The 18,445-nt window shown below is 41.6% G+C and overlaps 1 protein-coding gene across 1 annotated transcript in view; it reads right to left on the reverse strand.

Annotated features, from left to right (window-relative positions):
- The window catches only part of BMPER (BMP binding endothelial regulator), a 166,405-nt gene that overhangs the window by 119,090 nt on the left and 28,870 nt on the right, over positions 1–18,445 (reverse strand). The window contains exons 3-6 of the mRNA XM_082192843.1: positions 14,521–14,620; positions 6,259–6,341; positions 2,557–2,647; positions 635–717 (exon numbers count right to left, since the gene is read on the reverse strand). Coding sequence (XP_082048969.1) covers positions 635–717; positions 2,557–2,647; positions 6,259–6,341; positions 14,521–14,620 — 357 coding nt within the window. The remainder of the gene's footprint in view (positions 1–634; positions 718–2,556; positions 2,648–6,258; positions 6,342–14,520; positions 14,621–18,445) is intronic.

An 18,445-nucleotide genomic window follows, 5' to 3' on the forward strand; every position in this document is an offset into this window, starting at 1 on the left:
CACACATCATGCATAGCTATGCCAGTTCTTTCTGCTGGATGGTTCCATTTTTTTTAATGGCACCTGACCACTTGGAAGCATGCCAGTTTGTATAGCAACACACACTCCTGGAGAACTGAATCGTCCCTAATACAGAGGCTTGTGTAGAACCAAATCTCAAATTAGCAAGTACTATATGAGGGTTGGTCAACTATTAAATTGGTTCTGCTTTCTAGAAAGCAAATGATTCCAGTATATTCTGTATTTTTTAAAAAAACAAATGTTTTACCATCATAAGCAACTTTTGACATGTATGGAACTTGACAAACTTTTGTTGTTGTACACAATTCCATGGAGCACCAACTGACTGATGGGGTGGGGGCAGGAAGAGGAATGGAGAAGCGACATGCCAACTGGCAAATATTCAAATACCGTTTATGCCAGGAAAAGCCAGGCCTGAATTCCTAAACCAACCAATAATTTGAACCACCGAATTCAGTTCTTTATCTACCAAGCGATGTCTGCTCTAAACAGAAAACTCAAATTATGCCACAAATGTTCAAGGAATGCTTTTGCTACCAGAATCTGAGTTCCACTTCATTTAATATAATGCTGTTATATTATCATGTGCATTGATACAAAGTTAAAAACTTACAACACAAGCACACGTGACGCATTTGTTCCCTTCAGGCTGAAATTCCTCACCTTCACGGTAATGTCTACCTTCAAATGTACAACCTGGGTGGAAAAAAAGAGAAAATAAGTTTGACTCATATCTGCATAAGATCTCTCTTGCAGCTGAGCTGCAATATAAATGCAATGTGTGAAAAGTACTAGTAGCCCAAACTGTTTGCAAATACAGTAGTAGTTTCGGATAAAATCATTATCTAAAATAACACGAGCACGTATGGGAATTCCTCTTAATTGCCTTTTCATTTCCAAGCCTTTAGGGCACACCACATTATCATTTTAAATCTTATCTTCATAACCACAAAGGTCGAGGAACTTAATTAAAATGCATTAAGTTCATAGTAATGTGTTGTACATCTTAGGAATTTGGATTTTAACAAATGAAAAGAAAAATTGAACTCTGTAATCCTAACTGAGTACCACAATTATGTATTGATTATATCATGCGGAAACCAAACAGCCATTGTGAACACTGAAGAAGAAATCAATGTGATACCCTAGAGATGAGGTAGAGATTGTTCATGGACAAGATTTTTTTTTTTATTAATGCCTGCTTTGCTTCTGCTTTGCATATAAACTAATGTTTTACAGCAACAAGGATGGGGGAAAGTGTGGTGCCAGGAAAGGGGCAAACACAGAGATAGCCAGTACCAGCTCCATGTTCAGTGTGGGGCTTGGGAACAATGTTCTGAGTGGACCCTTCCTTCCATGAGTGGGCTTCCCTCCTCATCGCCAGTGTCAGCTGCTTATTCACTTCTGCTCTTCCTATGAGTGCAACCCATAAAACCACCCTCAAGGCAAGAGGAGGGGGGTGTGAATTGGCAGCTATGGAGGGGAGGCCTCGCTGAGAACATCGATTATGGCACAACTGCATTGGTGACCAGTGAGGTTTCCGGGCTCAGTTCAAAGTGCTAGTTCTGACCCACAGAGTCTTATGCAGCTCAGGACCACAACACCTCAATGACCGCCTCTCCCCACATGAACGGATCTGGACCCTGCAATCAGCATCCAAGGCCCTTCTCCACACGACCCCTGCATGAGAGGTCCAGAGGATGGCTCCAAACCTGTGGAATGCTCTCCCCAAGAAAGCTCACCTGGCCCCATCTTTATCTATACAGTGGTGCCTTGCAAGACGAAAAGAATCCGTTCTGTGAGTCTCTTCGTCTAGCGGTTTTTTCGTCTTGCGAAGCAAGCCCATTGACGGATTAGCGGATTAGCGCTATTAGCGGCTTTTAGCAGCTGATTGGCTTAGCAGATAAGCGGATAAGCGGTTTAGCGGCTTAGAAAAAGGGGGGGGACCCGCAGGAACTCGCAAGACATTGTCGTCTTGCAAAGCAAGCCCATAGGAGATTCGTTTTGCGAGCACCTCCAAAACAGAAAACTCTTTCGTCTAGCGAGTTTTCCATCTTGCAAGGCATTCGTCTTGCGGGGCACCACTGTATTTAAGCACAAGGCAAAATGTTTCCTTTTTTCCTGAGGTTTTTGGCCCTTTGGAGGGTTTTCAAGCATTTGTGATCCCTTTTCAGTGAGGCAGGATCTGCAGACGTATCTTTTATTTGTACAGATGTGAGGAGAGGGGTTGATTTTGATTCTGTTTATTGCAATTGGTTTAGTTTTTCTATAGTCATAAAACAGTAACTGCATAAATTAGCAGCAGTCCACCACAGTGAGCCAACCGCAGGGTTGTGGGCTGTGGCAGACGCCCAACAATGCCAGCCCTCGGAGCTAACTGAGGCCCTGGAAGGCTTCTCACAGGCAGTCAGAGACCACAACCCTTAGTAAGATGGACCAGGGCTCTGGATTCTGAGCCTTGTATTCCTTAAAAACTGACCCACAGAATGTAATGCATTTTAGATTTGTTATACCACTGTCTCTTTGAAACCTTACCTGGGCATGTGGGGCAGCACATTCCTGGCTGCTTCAAAGGGTTTTTGCAATGAACAATGCAGTGAATCTCAGATTCTGTTATCACTCCTTCCTGTCAAGAGCACAACAAACCAACAATTATTTACAATCCAAAAATTAAAGTAAAGCACAGAGTACACATGGAAGGGAGGCACAGAAATAAATAACATATTATATAAGCAATTTGCACAATGGACATAATGTTAACAAATTAATAGAATGATCAGAATCTTAAGGCATTTTTAACATACATAATTCAAATCAGATTTTGTACTTCACATCTCTGTAATGCAGCTACACTTAAAAATTACTTTCCTATATGACAACATTCATACATACTCATAAATAGGAGAGGTGCTCTTTAACATCACTAAAGCGCACAGTGGCCTAGCCAACCTGAGGTGACACTTTGTCACATCAACTTATGCTGGATTTTTGCATTTTCAAAAAATAGCACTGTTGTTTGATGACAAAGGGGTAGAGCTATGATCGAGATGGGAAGCATTCAATGATGTTTATTTTTTTTATTTACAAAGCTCATTAAATGTGGACCACTGGGCAAGGGCTGGAATTGGGATGAGTTGCAGATCACATCTGATATTCAGAGTGTGCTCAGGGACACCTTGCAAAAAAACAGTTGCTGTGGTTGTCGTTGTCTCTCTGTACAATGGTCCAAACTGAGATTAATCCAAAAGTAAAATAGTACTTGAGTCTTCCTAACTCACTTGCTAGATTCAGCTATAAGGTAGGAAACCAAGAAACCTTCTTGAGAGGAAAAAATGATGCCACTCTTCTCAAAAGCCTTTAAGACACAGGAAACGTTAAAATAACGCTTTGATTGCAACAGACCTGATAAAGACATTCCTCCCACCCTACTTAATTGGAGGAAAGGGGCTTATGAAAAGAGATAAAAGGTCCTCCTCCTGTGGAATGGAAGCCTCTTATCTCTGATGCTTCTGCTGATTGGGGTCTAGTAAATGATCACTTCCTGCACTCCTTGCTCCAGAAGTCAAAATCCTGGTAAATAAAATGACAGGATGACAGGATCTCTGTGCACAGGTTGCTCTTTTCTGATGGATCTATCCGCATTCCTAAGCACAGAGAAAGAGAGGCACTTTTTAAAAACAAATTCCAAATCTGAGTGCTTTAAATGGAAGCAGAATGACCCATTTCTGCATTTGGGCCCCGAAAATGACAAGTATACTCAGGCAAGAACTACACACCCCAAGAGCAACCTTGCATTTCATGTAAACCACAAGAGTGCATTTAATTCCACCCTCTCCCCATAGAATGCCTGGGACAACTTATTCATATCCCAATGTCACGGTGTTGCGGGTTTTCTTGTCCACAAGTGGCAGCCTATGATTACATGGGGAGACAGGGAAAGGCCCGACTCAGTGCGATCAGGATATGGGCATGTTACCACAGGCATGGCAGACAGGGGATGAAATGCACAGTTGTCTTTTGTGGCCACGGCCACACATCTCATGTGACATGAGCTCCTGACCTCAAGATCTAGCCCTCTTTTAAAAAAAAGGTTTCAAAATGGATATTTGATATCTTGTTCTCCAATATAAAAATTCTCAGAGCGGCTCCCAGTATGAAATCAAATCAACAACAACAGAGTTAAACACATTTTTAACCAAACAAAAGAGCAGGAAGTTGGCCAGGAAAAGGCAGCGTAATGGGTATGAGCTACTCGTGCGTAAACTGGTGCCTTTCTCGGTTAATTTGCCTTGTTAAAACTTTCTGACTGCACAGCCCCTTCTCATGGTGGCTGCCTCAGTCACTGGCAGAATCCGTCAGTGGGCGTTTCTTGAACCTCTTCCAACATAAAAGTTGTTTGACACCCAGTCTCCTCCTCCTCTCACTGCGCGGGAGTCTTCTGCGCAGGGAAGGCGTGGGTAGCGGAGGACCTGGGCTCTCCTCACTGATGTCCAGTGAAGAGTCCTGGAGCCCCCTCTCCAATTCCCCCGTCTGCCCCTCTTTATCCCTGGTGTTGCGCTGATTGGCTTCCCCCTCTACTGAGCTGTTTCTCCCCCTGCTGCTGGGTCCTTCGCCAGCATCACCTGGGAGCCTCCCCTTCGCCTCTCGCTCCAATGTCAGTTCCCTGACAGGCAGAGTTTAAAATTAAAGAAATAAAAGGCCTGGGAGAATAAAAAGGGTGAGGGCTCAACCCTTCTTCAATTGACGAAACAGGAGATTCAGTGCTTGTCCCTGGTGAAAGAGAACCCAAGTAACCACCACAGAAAAGGCATATCCCCGGTCGCCATTTTCCGATAGCAGTGGAACTTAATGCATGGGCAGGCTCATATGAAAGAATGCAGTCCCTGAGTCCAAACAGTCCTCCAAACCTGCTCCGCACACAGTGTGTTCCTGTAATGAAAGCAGGATCCTGCCAGAGCATGGATAGCCACACAACTCATTCACACACATTCCCTTTTTTAAAAAAAATGATATTTATTAAAAGTTTAACAGTTACAGAAAAAGGGGGGGGAGACAATAAAAAGTTACAATACATCAAAAAATAAAAAGCAAAATAAAAAACAATACAGCAAAACAATTAAAAAAATTTAAAAACAAAAACATTTAAAAACACATCCAGTATTTCCATATCTTTGTCTTTCATTTACTTGTTTCATCGACCTCCTCACACCTCCCTTTTTTGTATTCTAATTCAATTAGCTATTTCAGCAAATCCTTTCCATCTTTCTCAATTTTTGTTCTATAATTTACCTTAACACAATCTGACCTTAAATTTTACACTTTGGCCCATTAACAATCCATTTTTACTTAGTTCTTTATGACATTTCTGCTAAAACCATGTAACTTCATTCCAGCATCCTTCTAGCATTCATCATTCACACACATTCCCTATCCAGAAGCGGTCACAGCTGGCACACTAGCCTTAGCTGGAGAAGCATGCTTCGTGCCACAATGGCACTTGGACCTCCAAAGACAAGGCCAGTTCCAAGAAGACACGTCTCCCTCCAGACTGAAAAACTGATCCTTTAGGGCAAATGCAACCCCACCTAGAACAGGCTGAACAACCCACCATACAGGGCAGACATGCAACCCTACCCTCTGCCTTGTCCAGACTGAGCTGCAGTATGTCGGCCTCCGATACGCACTTTGGATCCTACCTAAATCTAATGAAGACTGGGAGCCTGGCATGCATTTCACTGTTCTGTATCCACCAAATGTACGTTCAAACAAAGCCCAAGTACTAAAGATATACTGTTTGGCTTCTGCTACACACGACATAGACGGAATTTGGGACAAGTAACATTTATACATACCATGTTACAATTTGGGGGTAGAGAAGCCTAAGGCTAGTTTCATATTTAATATAAACATTTCAGACTTTCAGAACCCCACTCCTTTAACATCTTGAATCCATTGCTCTGTCTAAAAGTGCTTTCACAGAAGGCCCTGAATCTTTCCTTGGGGAGATCTTCATTTTCTTGCTATTTTCATAGGCAAATGTCCGAGCAATCGACTATATACAGCAATGCCCATATACCAATGGTGCCTTCCATTCTTTACTTACCTCCAGAGTCTTCATTTAATTCCCAACCCATGATAATTTCACTTTATGAATCAACACGGTCTTTCCCTTTCTTCAGATTTAGATTTTTTAAATTGAGATTTAAAAAAACAAAATCCTTGAGTTCTATTCCTTACCTGACACTGATTCATGATACATGGTTTGTCCGGGACCTGCCATGACTGTGAGCTGTTATATGATTTTCCTTCAAAACTGCAACCTAGAAGGAAAATGAAAAATTAAATGAGTAGAGCAGTTCTTTTTATTTTACTAATCCACACCCACCCAGTAAAAACCACCACATTCCTTCAAGGGCTGTCTAATTTCTACATTTCTTGAGGTATAGCATTCCACGGAAATTCTGTTATCGGAGGCACAATTTGCATTCTACAAAAATGTTACCACTTAGAAAATAAAGCAAGTTTTTCATCCTCATGGTTCAGAAAATACAACTGAAAACTTGCAGGCTGGCTGATATCTAAACCTAAGAAAGGGGTGTGAGCCAATGGTGGTTTGGATGAGCTATAGTAATTACCTCTTTTTAGGTATTAGATAATGAGGAGACTAAAGGGTAAAGTGGAGTAGTATTTTTGTAATGTGCCGTTACTAAAATAAAAGGCATTGCCCATGAAAACAGCAAGAACGTTTTTGCGCATTTTTCCAAGCCTCATATTCCATCTCCCAGTCCTGTTCTCTGTTCAAAAGAGTTGCAACCGCAGAGAAGTACTGTCTTAAACCGCTTAATGCAGAACTCTTCAGAAAACCGCCTGAATGGTAAATGTCTTCCACTTTGGCAAGTTTATTCAGCCAGGTAGAATTCCACCTGCTACATGACTGAGCACAGAGCATATTTGGCACGGAAAGTAGCAATTACTGAATTCCTCACATTCAGAGATATCTGCGAAGGCCTTGCTTTCCATCCTGCTCATTACACCATAATCAAGCATTAAGACCATTCATACTATTTATCTTCCAGATGGAGAAGAAACCTTCTGGATTAAATCAAAGGGGAGAGGGAACCACGGGCTTCATTCCAATGTACTCCTAAAGCTCAGCACAGAAGGCCAAACCACTTTCATTTCAAGTGCACTTTGTCAATTTGTACCGGCTATGCCTTTACTTCTAACCTTCAGACTACTGCATTGTACTTTATTAAGGAAAAAGAAGAAGCATGCAGTTCAAACATTTCTTTTGTTTTTAGTGAGACAGTAAATTCACATTAATTCATTTCATTTATTTTATTTATGATATGTGTGTAAAGGTAAAGGTAAAGGGACCCCTGACCATTAGGTCCAGTCGTGGCCGACTCTGGGGTTGCGGGGCTCATCTCGCTTTATTGGCCGAGGGAACCGGTGTACAGCTTCTGGGTCATGTGGCCAGCATGACTAAGCCGCTTCTGGCGAACCAGAGCAGTGCACGGAAATGCCATTTACCTCCCCGCCGGAGCGGTACCTATTTATCTACTTGCACTTTGCCGTGCTTTCGAACTGCTAGGTTGGCAGGAGCTGGGACCGAACAACGGGAGCTCACCCCATCGCGGGGATTTGAACTGCTGACCTTCTGATCGGCAAGTCCTAGGCTCTGTGGTTTAACCCACAGTGCCACCCACATCCCTATGATATGTGTGTATGCCACCTCAATACATAAAGTTCTCTGAACAGCTTACACTTGGGCATTTTAAAAAACACCATTGATTCTTTTTTTAAAAAAAATCAGATTCCATAGGGAGAAATATTTTCCTGCCTCATATTGCCACCTCCTTTCATCATTAAAAAAGGAGAGTTCACCAACTTCTGAGGGAGTCTGTTCCACTAGCCAACAACCCTTACTATCAGAAAGTAAAGGTCAGGGCTCCTATATAAGTATCTTCCAAAGGCAACTATTATTACATTTTAGCACAGATGTCTCTAAATAATGATACTGAAGAACAGTGAAAGATGCCCATCACTCCTTGTAGTGTGGATTCTGCCATGTTTCTAATATTGCAATATAAACTAATGAGACTTGCCCACTTTGGCCTATGAAACACATTGATGCACCAGGTTGCTAAATAAGCTGCTCACTCTTTCCCTAAAGACTTCATTCAAAACAGTCGTTTCAAAACTAAAAATTCACCAGGCATTTTTGCTTATTTTAAGTTAGCAGGAATTTTATAAGCAGGTCGTTTCCTATACTCCCAAGAGGGAAAAATTATGGTAACATACTGTATATTGGCCCCATAATCCCCTTTTCCTACGGTGGATTTTTCTAATTCTTTTTCTTTTACTCCTTACTCCTTTTTTAAAGTTTCTCTTGGCATGAAAAATAAACATCAGGAGGGAGAAAAACATTCAAGGACATGTTATATTTAATTCTTGATAAATTGTTCCTCAGAGGAAAGTCCAGACAAACTAGTGCAGAAATATAAAAACAGCCCAACAATGCCCCTTTAAAAAAAGCATCTGTATTTCATAAACTTTAATATGTAGACCAAGTTAAAAGAACTGCAGATTCTAGACACGGAGGATAGTACAGTGGTACCTCGGGTTACAGACGCTTCAGGTTACAGACTCCGCTAACCCAGAAATATTACCTCGGGTTAAGAACTTTACTTCAGGATGAGAACAGAAATCGGGCGGTGGCAGCAGGAGGCCCCATTAGCTAAAGTGGTACCTTAGGTTATGATCAGTTTCAGGTTAAGAACGGACCTCCAGAACGAATTAAGTTCTTAACCCAAGGTACCACTGTAAATGCATCGTTGCATATTTTTGTAACATATTAATATCAAAGGCACTGCCTGGCCATGCCCCAAAATGTTCTTAAATTATTTTACTGATGCAAAACTTGTAATAACCTAACATTAATAGGATTAGCACAGACATAACCCTTAACAGACTGCAAGCAGACTACCCCCAACCTCCCACCGTACTGTTTAACATGTTCATCATAATGTCTGCATTGATATTAACTAAGATTCCCACATAAACCAACCAGAATTTGAAGCTGGTTACAAATTGTAGGGTTGCAGTCCTCTGTGGCCAGCACTGGAAAATCATGGTGAAGGACGGATCATGAAGAAATCTTTACATTTCAGCATTGGTCAAGAGGAACCTGCAAACATTAAGGCTGTGGTGTGTGTTGCAGTACAGCAATATCTGGAGGACCAGAGATTTCCCACCCCTGACTTGTGCAAAGCACAAGCTAGAAGTGTATGTGTGTTTTTATACTCAGCCAAACTGGGAGCACAGGAGCACTGCAATATTTGCACTACCTGAACAGAAACTGGACTCCCTAGACATTTGCTTTGTGAATTAAGTCTGTGAGTGAATGCCTCACCATTCAAGGACTGCTTACTAGTCAACCACACCATGCTGAAGCAGCCTTAAAGTTCCATGCCGGCCGAAAACTTTAGTGAAAGGGGAAGTAGATACTGCTGTGCTGCTTCCTCTATAAAAAAGCAAACTTCTGATTTTTTGAATATTTTTTTAAGGAACAACATGATTTATTAACTTGTAAAGATAAAAGCAACTGTGCTCAAGGAATAATCTTTCAAGTTGGCTTCTCTGATTATCTCAGCTAGCAATCTAGTACTAGTCTCAGTTCTCAAAGCTGGGAGATGGGGGTGTGGAGAATTGGGGTGCAAGGTGCTTAAAAAGCCCCCTCCCTCCATCTTTTACATGGAGTTGGCATATACGTATTGGGGTTGCGTGTCTTAATACGCTACCCCTCACATGGCACTTGGAATTGGTACTCAAGCATTCTCATTGGAGGGGGAAAACTGGGTATATTTCAACTGTGCATGCATTGAATGGATGGTAAATCACCACCAGCAGCAAAAAAAATATATACGTGCATGACAGAAATAAGAGAACTAATGGCATTTGAAAAGAAGGAGGAGTACACGGCAGAACTGTGGAAAGTTACCCAAACTTCTTATAGACAAGATACACCTCTTTCTGAATTAAAGTTAAATGCCAGCTTCTCTTACAGCAGTTGACTATTAAAAGAGTAAGATTCACCTGCCCTTACCAGAACCCACCTCCTGTGTTGCCACATGACCTGCTCATTCCGCTCACTTGCTCTCACTAAAGCAGTGACTGAATACTGGTGTAAGCCACACCTGCAGGACAATATGTGTACGCATAAAGTATTTATGGGTATGTTCACATTCTTCTTCTTTTATTCTTTGGCGATCACTCGTAGCCGAGTAAGATGGTCTTCCATGAACATGGTCTTAACAGTGAGTCCATAAGTGACTGTGGAGGCCAATTCTAAATCCACACGTCCTTCCACAGTGGGGACATAGGTTTCCAGGTGGGAGTTGTTCACATTACAACTTATACAGCATCCAGTGTGTTCCCACTGCTAATTTTTGGCATTGCATTCACGTGGCATTAGTCACAATCCATATCGATCCTGCTGTTTCTTGACAAAAACTGCTGTTGGATGCAGGGGTTTTTCTCATACCAGCTTTGATCTGATCATAGACAACTGGAAGCAGAATAAGTCGTAATGTGAACATAGTCTAACAGTCATCAGCAGTAGCAGGTGAGCACACAAATGTAGATGACAGTTGAATGAGTAGGCGTTCCATGGGGGTTTCCAAGGTGGGGGGACCAATAAGTTCATGTGTATCCGGTGAAAACATGACTGCCCTCTCTCTGATGCAAACAGCTCTGTGCAAATATGGCTTGAAATGCAGAAAGGCAATGTGAATTTACCCTAACTTTCTCCATATAGAAAAAGTGTGTCTTTAGAAATTATAAAATTCCATTCAAAGGCAAATGTCACATTAATCAAAACTTGGGAGTTGTTGTTTTTTTAGGGGCATGCCACAGACATTGTGAAGGTATATTCACATGATAAGCATGCTGATTTTATATCAGTTTAGGTGTTGCTAAAGAATCCTGGAGATTGTGGTTTAGTGAATTTGCCGACACTCCCCTGTGGGAAGTCCCTGGTCGACCTCTGGGAAGAGGAAACAACTAGTACAGTAAAATGCTATCGCGCAGTGAATGAAAGGAAATGGTTGTAATCCTAAACTATCACTTGACACCATGGTGGTTGCCCTTGGACAAAGACTAGGCATTCTTATCTGTGGGGATCCTGCCAAAGAAGGCATTGGATTAGATAACCAGAAACCACTTCCAAAGTCATCCTTCTACAGTTCTAGGGTGTGATCTTTGCCCTGCACTCATATTGACATCAATGGGAGGTGTGCATTGGGAACAAGAACAGAGTATGGCTCACAGTTATCATAAACGTACCTTATCCATCTCCAATCCACTAATAACAAACACTTATTCAGAAAGCAAATACATATTGTTATAGATGGAGACAGACCCAAATTAAAATGACATATCTCCGTCCAACTAAATAAGGAAAGACTGCCAAATCCATTTCTATAACAATCCGTGATCTCATATGTTTTGATTAAATATATTGAATAAATGAGAGAAGGGAAAAGGCATGTTTTGCCCTACTGCTACAACTGTAGGAGAAACGAGGCAAAAATTCACGATTTAACTCTTTCTATAGAATTACATAAAGGTCTGCACAAATATTGTTTTCCTGTTAGGAAAGCAATTCAATAATAAGGGCTTAGTTAGTTGCACTCAGTTCCTGCTGAAACCTTTGGGACTTAATATCAGTCATTACTGTACTAACTTTTCACATTGATTTCAATGGGGCCTAAGAGCAGTTTAGTCTGGATCCAACCCCATGAGGCCCGTATTTCTAAAAAGGAGGTCTGGTATGACCTATGACTCCCTGGAAATCATGTGCCACAACTAGAAGCCTTTTCCAGACATCTCAGTCTGTCTGAGCTGGTTGTGGTTGCTCCACCACCAAGAACATTTCACTCTCCACATGCTTAAGCAACTCTTTCAGAATGGTTACTTCACATACTCTTGCACAAGGGATAAGCCTTGTATTGAAAACAGGTTTCAGGGGTAATCTTGGTAAGTGAGTCCTTGCTACAATACAGTATGACAACAGAATGCATTGCCTAATGGGCGTCTGTGCATCTACCCATGTGTCAAAGTCATGCTAAAGAAGGTATTCAAAGAGGAATCTAAAGAAGACCAGGTGATGTCTAAGGCCACTAACAAAGCTGCAACTTTTGCTTTCGCCAGCCATAATGAAAAAATCTACAAATATGTCAAATCCCTTCTACTGACAATAGCACTGTCTGTAGTTCAGCATCTAGAACATAGCTGATTTAGATTATTTTGTAAATGTAGCTGTCTTCCTCAGTGACTGGCTGGATGCAAGACTGCTTACACAAAGCCTGCCACACTGTAATTGCTCTAGGTATGTGAGGTGCTCCAAAACCACATGAATTCCTCTGTCTTGTAGCTAAATTTCCTTTCCAGCCTTGATACTCTGGCTGTAATTATGAGACATCCTTGGCAGTTTTAATCAGTTACCCCAAAGGCAAAGAATGAAACCAAAGAATGAAATCTAACCCTAGACCAGGGGTGGCTAATCTAAGGCTCTCCAGATGTTGCTTACTACAACTCCCAGCAGCCTCAATCAGTGTGCCCAATGACCAAGGATGGTGGGAGTTGTTGTTCAGCAACATCCAGAAGGCCACCCCTCTTGTAAACACGCGACTACACTGAAGAATGGGAACAGATAGCTTACATGTTTCTGCATGGAAACACCCAGAACTGGCAAAATCCATAATATAATTGAGTCACTGATGGATTATACCAACTTCTTTTGGGTTGCATAATACAAGCAAGATATAAATGCTTTCAATAAAAAAGGAGATATATAGTAAGTTGAACGTATGAAGCATCTGATTAGCAAGACATAATTTCAATGTGGTGTGATGCTTAGGGCCCAATTAATAAATGGGAGCAACCAATACCCAGAGATATTAAAGGTACATGAATACAGGCTATATCAACAGCCAGGGTGAGACCCATTAGTAAATTTTAAATGTATGCAATTTCAGTTTACATATTTCTTAAAAGGTGCTGCCACAAACTGTAGGTTTGATTTAAAGCCAGCATTTTATATAAATTGGTGGATTCAGGTTGGTCTAGCAGGGCACACACTCAGAAAAACAAGGCTGCATGCCAGAAAAAGTGCATAAACATATCAGCCATCAAATGCTTTTATTCATCAAGGAAAAATACACATCCATATCCACCACATCTGTTTTGTCAGAATTATAGCATATTCTGTTTTCTTTCTCTTGTGTTTCCCCCCTGTATATTGATATTATGTTTGTGTTGGTTGTGGGGTTCAGAGATCCCCATCAACATACCCCCCTTTAAGTTACTCCATGCATGTCTGGAGCACTTGTCAGAAAACTTTTTGTTGTTTTTCTATTTAAAACAGATTTATCCTACATTACTCTCACTGCTTTTCTATTTAAAACGTGCCCTTTTCTTTTAAATGCAATCCTTCAAATACGCAGTGAAAAATGTTCAGTGAATCATAGACATTTCTGGAAATCTGACCTAGCGCTGTTAAAAGTTGTAGTGATTCATTAGAACTCTCAAAGATAATTTAATTGATTGGCCAACAAAATGAACTGTTTCTGTATCTTATCGCTTTATTATGGTCAATGACCAGTAATTGTTATTACAGAAGCATCAAACCTATTGATAAATAAACTACACTTTTTGTTCTAACAACAAGTAACAGTGAACAATAAATTGCTGCTACTAACAGCAAGTGATGCTTTTAACTTGTTACCTTCCCCAACTTGCTTCCCCCTTAATGTTCTGGACTACAACTCCCATCAACTCCAGCCAGCATAGCCATTTTGATATCAGTTGTTGAGCACTGCAGCAAGAAAATGGAAGGTCTCACTAAGCCATAGTTTGGCTTACCAACGTTGTGAGAACCAGCTCAAAGAGACAATGCATGCTGCAATAACACCAGCAACAGTAATGCCAACAATAACAGACAAGTGTGGACTGAGGGAATGGTTGGCACCACTTTAACAATTAGTGGGAAGGTATTGATTTATCATTTTCATGCCTCCTGTTAGTTAAAAGGCAGGTGAATGAACAAACTCGTTTGCAGTGGTTGCGCCACAGTGCGCAGCAAGGTTGGGGCTGCGGCGCACCCTTATCTCCATCCAGTCCAATTTCTGCAGCATACCAGGAAGAAAAGGAGGAGTGTGGTGGCAAGGAGCACCGGATTGGCTTTGCCGACAGGTTTGCACCATGCTGACCTTGCCACTGCTGCTGCGTCACCACCGCTCCTTCCCACCCTGGGATGCTGTCGTGACTCAGCTGGACAAGGGCTGGGTGAAAGACACAGTTCCACCTTTCTGTCTACTGCTGGGTGTGTTTCTGTGTGGGCAAATTCTGTAGAGCTTTGGGCTTTATTCTGTCAAATATATATGCAATAACTTTTAAAAAATAACAACTGAGAGATAAGCATGAAGTCCACTGCACCTTTACATCGCTCGCAGCACATCCCTCTCTGCTTTATGACCAGAGCACACTCCTTAGAAAGCACTGGGCACTTCTCTCGTTTGCATGTCACTTCCTTGTTCTGTGGGGAGGAAAAGAGGAGAGCAAAATAACAGCATCAGTCTCCATTTTCTCCCAATAAGGTAGCACGCCATGAAGTCAGATTCAGAAAATCTTCCCTCTGCTCCACAAGGAATCTTTGGGATACAGAGAGGACATTATACCCCTTCTTCATACAGAGATGCGTTCCCTCTTGCGACACAAACGCATCAGCAGGGAGTTGAAAAACTGGGGAGAAAGGGGGAGTGGTGGCAACTTTAAAAAGGATACTGAATCTAGATAAAGTTATGCCAAAGGAAACATGTGACTCGTTTCATACTAATGTTACTTTTTGGTATACTGTAGAAATGATAATATTTGTGTAAACTATAGCTGGGACTTCAGAATACCTGGCATTGGACTTCCTTGTGCGAACAAAAATATTTAGCCACGACTATTCAACAGGTTTGCATAGTAGAGTTAGTTAAAAAAAAAAGAAAGTCTGAATTTCCAAACCAAATAAAGACAAAGATGGCTTCAATGAACTTCTTTCTTTCTAACAAACAATAAAACTGCAAACCAAAGACACAATCCAGGGAACACAGGCAGCAGCAATGGTGAGAAGAAGGGAAAAGTTCTTTAAATAAATGCATGGTCAAATAAACATTATGCCCTTTCAAGTCTCACTGGTTTAAATTAGGAGTGACTAAGCTTTTTCAGACTGGGGGCCACATTGGCTGTTGGCCAACCCTCCCAGGGCCACATGGTAGAAACAGCCATGGACAAGTGAAAGCAGGAGCCACTCTAGCTTGTATGATCACTCTGCACATTCTCTACAGCCTAGCAGGACATGGCTCTCTCTGATCTTCAGGGACTGGAAGAGAAGAGAGCGCTAATTTTCTACTCATCACAGCACTGGACTGGGAAGGAAGATGATGGGAAGTAAGATACCCTAAACCCCCTAATGAACTGGCTTCTCCTTCCTCTTGCAAACAACCACTGCAAGCAGGTCAGGGCACTACAGAAACAGAAAGGGGTGTGCCCGTTCTCATTCTTAATTTTGTGTTTCAATTTCACCTGAATTGTGCCCCTTACATTAACAAAAAAAATTAAATAACTGATCTCAAACTGTCAGTACAAGACCTGATTCAAGGCTACATGGCTGCAGCAGTGTGAGAGCACTTCTTGCTGCGATTCAGCTTGCTTCCAGTAAGAAAAACTGAGTGAAGGTAGTAATACTGGTAATAAATAACAAAACTGATGGGTGACAATCTTCTGATCTTCAAGCATCTCCTACCACTCGGCCCCACCCTAGCCTTGCACCATTTATTTTTTTGGAAAGAACATTTTACTACTGGAAATTCCTTCCTTAAACACAGCAAAGTGGGGGGGGGCTCTGCGTAAAGCCCCACCTATAATTACTGGTTTGGTCCATTACATGACACAGAAGCTCATTTGCCAGATGCCACCGTCCACTTAGCAGATCATATGGCATAATTAGAGACCCCCAAAAGGAGGGGGAAATCAAAGGGGAAGGAAGAATGTCAATCATAAAATGAAGTCATGAAGAGGCTCTGAGCTTCATTGTTTCCTAAGGCCCAAGCCAAGGTACGTTTAAAGGTTAGCTCAAAGTGGGGAGATTTGGGCTTTTAAAAGGCGGGGGTGTATCTTCCCAACCAGCCTACGCCATCTTATTCCTTCTGCAGTAAGTGCAGACAATGTTTTGTTATAAGCTATGATTCATTATTCCCTCACCAAGCCAAATCTGCAATTATTTCAACTGCAGTGACTATAAAGTATGAGCAGGAAGAATTTGAGTTCTCAAGCAGAGGATCAGCTGCTGTAAGAATACTGTCTATTGTCAGAATGATTCAGTCCTGTGTTATTCTGGCTCTTTTGCACAAGTATACAATTGCAAACACTTAGTCATAAATCTGGGTTACGTGGACTCCAGCTCACCAATACAAGCTTCCCTGCACTTCCGAATCGGCTCAGTGGAAGCACAGTGTACATTTAGGAAACTGGCTAAGTAATGTCAGGGCCAAAATTTGTCTTTTAATGGGGCAGCATTTAAGAAAGAAGGGCAGAGAGATTAAGCTTGTAGTCTAAGACCTCTAAAGCTTTTTTACATCTATTACTGGCAAGTCAGGTGCCCCCCATCTTATATTGGTGCAGCTGGTTATTCTTGCCTAAGTACAGAACCTGGCATTTATCCCTACTGAAATTCATTTTGCTAGTTTTGGCCCAGTTCTCCAATCTTTTTGTCATACTGAATCCAAATTCTGTCTTCAGCAGCATTGTCTACCCCTCCATTTTGGTGCCATCTGCAAATTTGATGAGTATCCCTTCAAGACCTTCATCCAAGTCCTTTATAAAGATATGTTGAAGAACAATTAGCCCAGGACAGAACCCTCTATCACCCCACTTGCCACTTTTCTCCTAGGATGTCGATGAATGAGTCAACCAGCTACAAAGCCACCTAACAGTTATCTCGTCCAGACAGAGCATACCCATCATGTCTAGTATCCACTGATAGCCTTATCCTCCACATATTTTTCTAATCCTGTATTGTGGGAGCAAATTCCATAGTTTAACCATGCATTGTGTGAAGAGGTACTGTATTTGCTTTCGCCTGACCTGAATCATTTAGCAATTCCCTTCTGTACCCTGAAATAGAGGCACTACCATGAAAACAAAACACAGGATGCTATCACAACTGTTCACTTAGAATTGCTGTATGAAAAACTCATATGGGGGAAAACCCCAAGCCTTCTCCTTTGTCTCATTCTCCCACTTTAATATCCATGCAATTGTTCTACTCCCTCCCCTCCTCTTTCAAGTCTCTTCTCACCACCCACTTCTTTTGCAAATCAATTCCCAGTCCAGCCTAAGCCCTAATTATGCATCCGCTACTACCTGGGTGTCACCCCACCTCACCCCATGGCCAACTCACACTCCTTCCCTCCAGGTTACAAGTGAATTTTTCAGTCGCTTCAAATTAACTGAAACATCCAGCACAAGGAAATGTCCTGTGTAGCTCAAAGGTTTGCATACAAAATTGTGGTCTTAGCCAATGTACTATTTTACCATTCCTTTCTGGCCAAAAGGATCTGTCAAAGTTCCAGACGTAATGGAGCATTGTTTTATAATAGAGGTAAAAAGCAAAACAAAAAGCTGTCTGCCTGATGAAGAGGTCTATACAGGTCGAAAACTTGCATGATTCTCTGCCAGCACACAGTTGGCTCAAGGAAGATATTGCATTACCTATTCTATACTTCAAAAGATCTGCTGAATATTCATCTCTTAAAACAAGCATGTGTAATTCCACTGAAACCTTTGGAGTTGTGCCTGCTTTCTGCTCCAGCTAGATATGACCCTTAAACCATTCCAGAATATTCCTTTGAAAAGTGTTATGGTCTAACATGATTCATACCATGTAGCCTATATCTTCAGAAATGTCATGAACAGTAAAACTTGATGTGGAGGAAAAGGACATTTCTCTGTATAATCATTCCACCCCTCCCCTTTTTTTATCTTGCCCCTCAGATTAAGCAGAGTTGGTAAATCATTGTTTGGTCTATTGTAGTCTACTGTTGTAAAAGGCAGGTCTCCGAGGCCCTGTATGGATTGTAAGGAAAGAAGATAAAACCTCATCAAACAAGGAACAATTCTGTTGCTTTTTGTTTTAATCTGCCTCCCAAAATTTCACTCTTAAGTGGTGCCACTAGTCTAGTGAAATCCGTCTTGTTCTTTGTAGGGGACAAGAGGGGGAGTAGAGTAACTAGGTCAAATAAGCGTTAACTGGGAAATCTGTTGCTTCCAGTTGTTTCTTTAACCATAAAGTGCATCATTTCAATACTTTCTTCCA

This window comes from Podarcis vaucheri (assembly GCF_965113315.1).
Source record: "Podarcis vaucheri genome assembly, chromosome: 12".
In the NCBI taxonomy this organism is placed as follows: Eukaryota; Metazoa; Chordata; class Lepidosauria; order Squamata; family Lacertidae; genus Podarcis; species Podarcis vaucheri.